The sequence below is a fragment of the Gavia stellata genome, chromosome 9 (assembly GCF_030936135.1).
Source record: "Gavia stellata isolate bGavSte3 chromosome 9, bGavSte3.hap2, whole genome shotgun sequence".
NCBI classification, from domain to species: Eukaryota; Metazoa; Chordata; class Aves; order Gaviiformes; family Gaviidae; genus Gavia; species Gavia stellata.
Genome location: NC_082602.1, coordinates 25180564 through 25186563, shown reverse-complemented (window position 1 = coordinate 25186563; position 6000 = coordinate 25180564). Strand labels below are relative to the sequence as shown.

At 67.2% G+C, this 6000-nt stretch overlaps 1 protein-coding gene across 2 annotated transcripts; it reads right to left on the bottom strand.

Moving 5' to 3' along the window:
- Window positions 1–686: 686 nt before the first annotated feature.
- On the bottom strand, window positions 687–4015 carry SFRP5 (secreted frizzled related protein 5). 2 transcript variants are annotated; one of them, XM_059821407.1, is made up of 4 exons: window positions 3994–4015; window positions 2301–2798; window positions 1443–1520; window positions 687–1027 (listed from the first exon to the last, which is right to left on the bottom strand). In XM_059821407.1, the coding sequence occupies exons 1-4, from the start codon at window positions 4013–4015 to the stop codon at window positions 687–689; spliced, it is 939 nt and encodes a 312-aa protein (XP_059677390.1). The 2 variants fall into 2 exon arrangements, with proteins under 2 accessions (XP_059677390.1, XP_059677389.1); XM_059821406.1 differs by lacking the exon at window positions 3994–4015 and having other exon boundaries at window positions 2301–2832.
- Window positions 4016–6000: the final 1985 nt, after the last annotated feature.

Genomic DNA, 6000 nt, shown 5'->3' with positions numbered 1-6000 from the left:
GACTGCCACATTGAGCCCTCTGCGATGGCAAGGGTGGGGGAGCCCAGGCAGGGGCTGTGCTGCTCCAGGCACTTGGTCTTGGTGGGGGCAGTCTGTGGGGACGGTGGGGCAGAAGCCTCGGCTGCGGTGGGTCCCTGCGCAGGTGGGATGAGCCAGGGCTGGGGCACAAGCTTGGGGCGGGGGCATGGGATGATCTGAGGGGCTGAGGGTCTGGGACATGTCATCAGGGAGCTGGGCAGGGGACACAGGAGTGTAGGGTAGGGGTCTCAGGTGCAGCCAAGAGGGCCAAGCAGAGATCCTAAGTGCAGACAAGGGTCCCTGGGGTGCTGGGCAGGGGGCTTGGGGGTAGCCAAGGGTCTCTGGTGCAGAGCAAGGCTCATAAGCATGCAGAGCAATGGGTGCAGCCTGAGCTCCCAGGCATGGGCAGGGGTCCTGGGAGCAGGACAGGAGTCCCAGGGGTGCAGAGCAGGGCTCTCAGGATGGGACAGGGGTCTGGGCTGTGGATCAAGGCTCCCATGAATGCAGCTGGGGGTGCAGAGCAGGGTCCTGGGGCACAGCCAAGGGGCTGAGGGGAGCAGAGCTGAGGTCCTGGGGTGCAACCAGGGATGATGCCAGGGGTGTAGCTGCCAGGGGTGCAGCATTGGGCCAGTGCAGGAGTCCTGGGACAGGGCAGTGTGGGCAGAGCCCTAGTGCTGCCCGGCCCCGTAGAGCAGGGGGTGGTAGAGGGGGCAGGGGTAGGAGAACATGAACTTGACGGCAAACTTCATCTCCTTGTTGTGCTTCTGCCAGGGGTAGATGGCGAGGAGGAGCAGGCGGCTGCCCACCTTGCGGCCCATCACCAGGAAGCTGCCGCTGAGGCTGTCGAGCTGGGGGCAGGGGCAGGAGCCTGCATTCCTCATGTGCAGCACCATCTTCTTGGTGTCCTTGCGCTTGAGCGGGCCCAGCTTCAGCACCTTCTTCTTCTGAGCAGCCACCAGCCGCCGCTCCCCGTTCTCCTCTGTCATCTCCTTGATGCGCATCTTCACCACTGTGTGGGGCAGCCGTGGGGCATGGTTGTGGGGGGGACTGCTGGGGTGGTGCTGGGAGGGTCTGGGCTAGATACCTGTGCAGGATAGGGTGCAGCCCGTCCCTGGGGTGGGACCCAGAAGAAGGGTCTCTGGGGAAGTTACTGTGTGGGGAGGGGAAGGGGCTGTTGGGGGGGCCTTCAGCAGAGGCCCCCAGTGACCCTCCCAAATGTCCCATTCTGCCTATCCCCCCACCGATGTCTTCTGTGGTGCACCCACCCCATGCACACAGGGTCCAAGGGAAGGGCTTGGGGGGGTCACCCATGGGGCTGTCCCTGGAAAACCATGCCCTCTGGCCAACCCCCACCTGCGCTGTCAGAGCTGGGGGAGGGCAGCCCCTTGTCCAGGGCGGGCTGGGAAGGGGACCCCAGCACTCACCGAAGTCGCTAGAGCACATCTGCTCCATCATGCCATCTGCCTTGTGCTCCATCTCACACTGGGTGCAGATCTTGGACACTGTGGTGAGAGACCAGCCACTGTCACAGCTCCCTGCTGCTGATGCCTGTCACCAGGGCCAGCTCTGCGGGGACATGCTGGGAGAACCCCAGCAGCCCCTCTGCTTGCTGGGCAGCTGCCAGGGGCACAGAGCACCTCACTGGCCAGCGTCGCAGCACCCCCCAGGAGGGATGGGGTATGGGGACACCCCCCCATCCAGCTGCCTATGTTTTGGGGCACAGCAGCAGTGACGGTGGCCCCAGCCCAAAGGCTGTCACAGCCCTGATCCTGACCCTGGGCTGCCTTTGGGTGATGTCCCCTCCCGTGCTCGAAGGGACAGCCACCCCGCGGCAGCGGCACGGGGCTCATACCCACAGGTGCAGGATTCTCTTTGCTGCTGGGGTGGGACCCAGCAGGAGGAGAGTGACACAGCTCTGCCACAGGTCCTCCAGCAGGTCCCATCTCATCCCGCATTCACCCCCAGCGCTGCTCCCGTGGCCGTTCCGCGCTCCCCTGCCCTGGGGCAGCTCTGTGCAGGCAGCTGGGTGCCTGGCTCCCCACACTGTGAGGGGTGCCCAGCCAAAGCAGCTGATGCCACTGGTACTGTGCCCACTTGTGCCCTCCCGCAGAGGGTCCTTGGCCAGTGCCCACGCCTCAGGCCTTGCTTCGAGGGGTGCAGAGATGGGGGTGTGGGTGCTCAGCAGGGGGACCCTGCATGCAGGTCCCTGGCCGCATGGGGACACACTGCTGGCAGGTGCCCTGCCTGTGTCCCCATCCCATTGCAGTCCCCTTCCCGCTTACCTGGCGGCGGGGTGGCCTTGCTGTTCCCGAACTGGACGGCGATGCAGAGCTCATGGTCGGAGGGAAACTTGCCACAGTGCAGCATCTCGGGCCAGGGGAAGCCGTAGGACTCCATGACAGGGGCGCAGGAGTCGCGCACCACCTCGCAGAGGGAGCGACAGGGGTAGACGGGCCGGTCGAGGCAGACAGGGGCGAAGAGGGAGCAGAGGAAGAGCTGTGTGTCGGTGTGGCACTGCTTGGCGAGCAGGGGCACCCAGCTGCCGGCCTGCTGCTTGGCCTCGGCCATGGTCTCGTGCTCCAGCAGGTTGGGCAGCCGCATGCGCTTGTAGCCCACGTCGCGGCAGAGCTGCATGTCGGGCGGGATGTCGAGGCACTGCGGCTCCCGCCCGTAGAAGCGCCCGTGGGGCAGGCTCTCGGGCTGCCACCCGTAGTAGTCGTAGTGCTGCCCGCCGCCCGGGGACCCCGCCAGCGCCAGCGCCAGGGCCAGCAGCGCCGTGCCCCGGCCCCCCGGGGGGCCGCCCGCCCGCGGCATCACCGCCGCCCGCCTGCCGCCGCCGGCCGTGCCTGCCGAGCGGGACGGAGCGCGGCTCGGCGCGCTGCCTGCTCCCTTAGCGCCTCCCACGCCCGCCGCCCTTTCTAAGGAGCCCGGGCAGCCAATCTGCTCCGGCTGCCGGCCCCCCCCGGGCTGGCCCCCGGCCCCCCGCTAGCCTGCCCTGCCGGCCACCCCGCTGCCGCTTGCCCTCCCGCCCTGGTGCCCCAGCCCTCCCTCCCCGGGCAGCCGGGCTGTGCACGGTACTGCATGCCCCTTGCCCTCCCAGGGAGCCCCCTGCACGCAGCCCCCCCCCAGCCCGCCCTGGGTCCGTGTGCCTCTGGGGTGATGCCCTCTGGAAGGGCTGGCTCGCCTGCCCCATGGGAAAGTGTAGTGGGCGCAAGGTGCTATCGTTATCCACCAGCCCCTCTGCCCCATCCCGCCTGGCGCCCCACAGCTATGCCCTGGCATGGGGCAGGGGACCCTGGTTCCTACCCTATGCCTCCCCACGGTCTCCTGTGCCCCATGCGGTATGGGTTTGGGGGTGCTTCTGGTGCAGGGGCTGGAGGAGCGGGACACCGCAGAGGCTTCATGCTGCAGCTCTGGGGGGCAGCTGGGGCACCCATGTGCCAGGTGCCACGTGTGGCATCAATGCCAAGGCAAGGCCACGGACATGGGGTCCTTATTCCTCATGGATGGCCCTGCCAGCATGCACCCTGGGCAGCCCATGGTCTGCTGGGCACAGGCATAGCTGGGATTACACCTCCCATCAACAGGCTTGCACCCAGGCGCTGCCGGTGTCTGGGGCATGGGCAGAGCTGGAGCCCAAGCTGGGTGAGGGAGGGCAGCGCTGGGACCACATTCCCCCATCCCCCTGGAGATGGGCTGGGCTGGAGGGTGCAAGGCTCAAGACCCCATTAGAAACCCATTTGTCTGCAGGGGTTATCTAGGGCACCCCCTCCCCTTCCCGCGATCGATGCTCTTGCCTGGCCAACGGGCTCTGGGCCACCTCTGGCCCCTGTCCGCCGGATAAGGTGGCTCTGTTAATGGGCGACAGAGCAAACAGCCTGGTGCAGGCAGGCGATAGCAGCTGCCCTTTGCCCTGGGCTGGGGGCAGGGACTGTCCCCCCCCAAGCCCTGGTGGGATCCATCTGCTTTGAGGCTGTGCTGGGAACCTCACCCACATGCCCTGCACCTGCTTGAAGCCTGCCTGCCCTCCCCGTGCCCTCTGTGCTGTGCGCAGCGCCCATCACCGCATCGCCCAGGGATGCTCGCTGCCGGACAGAGGGTGGGCTGAGCTGATCCCGCTCTGGCCAAGCCCCGGAGATGGCACCATTAATGTGTAACTGCCGGGGAGCATGATAAGATAGAGTAGCCCTTTATCAGGGCTGCCCGGTAGCAGGAGGGAGGGTGCTGGAGGCATCGGGCTGTCACAGTAGGAGTGAGATTGCCTGTAGATAAATGCTGATAGAAAATAGCTAATCCGTGATGGATGGGCTGGGGCAGGGCAGCTGGGGAGCTTGGCTAATTGCCATGGGAGCTGGGCTGGGGCCGGCGACGCCTGGGAGCCAGAGCAGGGAGATGGAGGCAGAGGGAGCCTGCGGGTGCAGGATGGAGCTGCCAGTGTGCGGGATGCCAAGCACACCTTGCCCCACGGATGTGCGGAGTCCCCGGGCTATCCTCGTGGCACTGCCAGCACTGGTGCTGTCCTGCTCTTGGCCACAGCCTGGTTCCTGGCTCTCAGCCCACCCTGTCACCCAGCTTAGTCCAGCCCCCAGTACCCGCAGTCTCCCCCCAGGAAGGTGCTGGGGGTGCCGAGCACCCTGCGCTGGCTGGCACCCCACCAGATGAAGGCGAGGGGGCTGGCGGGGCCAGGGGGGCAGTGGGAGGAGTGAGGGGTTCCCTGCCAGCTGGCCTGGCCCCTCCATCTGTCACGATGCCTTCATTAGAGCCACTGAGCCACCTCTTGGCAGCATGGCCATGCTGGGGGGAGTAGGGCTGGCCCCATTAGAGGGTTGTCCATCCCTTGTCCCTTGCTCCTGCCCTGCCAGGTGTCCTGGCAGCCTTTTCCCTGAGCTGAGACCATGCCTCTGCTCTGCGGGGGTCCCTGCTGCACCTCCATTTCTTCCTTAACCCTTCACCACCTGGGCTGTAGCCATACTGGGGGGAGACATACCCAGGGGAGGTAGATCTGGGCTGTACCCCAGGGAAGGGGATGGCCCCAGGGCAGCTGGAGCTGGAACCCTTCCCTGTGCCCTGTCTGCACAGGCTGCCCCGGTGCCCGTGTCCCTGTCCTGCGCCCGCGCAGCTGGCTGGGGGACTGACACTTGTGCCTGTCACTCCGGGGACCCGGCTGTGCCACCGCCTGTGTCACCTGTCACGGCAGTGAGACCGGAAGCGGGGCCATGGGGGCTGCCCCCTCCACGGTGGGGACCTCGGGGATGGCCAGCCAGGGTGACATGGTAAGAGGACGTCCCCTGGGGGTGCCCCCTCACTGCTCTGGGCCCTCCCCGGGGACTTGTGCCTGGCTTCAGCACGGAGCAGATCTGAGCTAGGGGAGCAGGAGGCTCCCGGGAAACGAGATGCTGAGCAGGGTCCTGGTCACCTCTTTCCATCCTCTCCCGTTGTGTCCCTGCTTCCTCTCCCACCGCAGCTTTGGGTGCTGCTGCGGGCACAGATGCATCCCCCAGGCCTGGGCAGGCTCCCTCCCATCCTCCTGTCCTCCCCGTCTGTTTGTCCTGTCTCAGCCCCATCCCAGGCTCCTGGGACTCCTGGCTTCTGGGCTGCATCAGTGCCGGGCATGGGCTGCAGCTGCTGGGGAGCAGGGACCCTCGGTGGGGACAGCACGCCGGGGCTGCCGTGCAGCGACAGGTGTCCCAGGGCGTCCGGCAGCTCCCGGGAGAGAGCTCCGCAAGGGGCAATGCGGGATGGCAGCATGGGTCCGTGGGGGTGGCCCTGCCTGCGGGTGGCCGAGGGAGGTTGGGGCACAGCTGGGGCCACCCTGGGGCCAGGCTGGCCCAGGGGCATGGGACTGGCAGGGTGGGCAGCGGGCAGGGGCCGTGCACTTGCCCCGCGCCCACACATGCTCCCACTCGCCCAGCAGCCCCAGGAATGCAGCTGGCAGTGCTCCCGGCCCAGCTGCGGGGCTGAGGCTGCCCTGGCGCCCTCCCA

What these genes read in the sequence shown, in the direction of transcription:
- SFRP5 (XM_059821406.1), bottom strand. Translation starts at nt 2,832, where the DNA reads ATGCCGCGGGCGGGCGGCCCCCCGGGGGGCCGGGGCACGGCGCTGCTG. An exon ending in CAAGGCCACCCCGCCGCCAG is followed by an intron (nt 1,521 to 2,300) that starts GTAAGCGGGAAG and finishes CTCTCACCACAG; the next exon opens with TGTCCAAGATCTGCACCCAG. An exon ending in GATGTGCTCTAGCGACTTCG is followed by an intron (nt 1,028 to 1,442) that starts GTGAGTGCTGGG and finishes TGCCCCACACAG; the next exon opens with TGGTGAAGATGCGCATCAAG.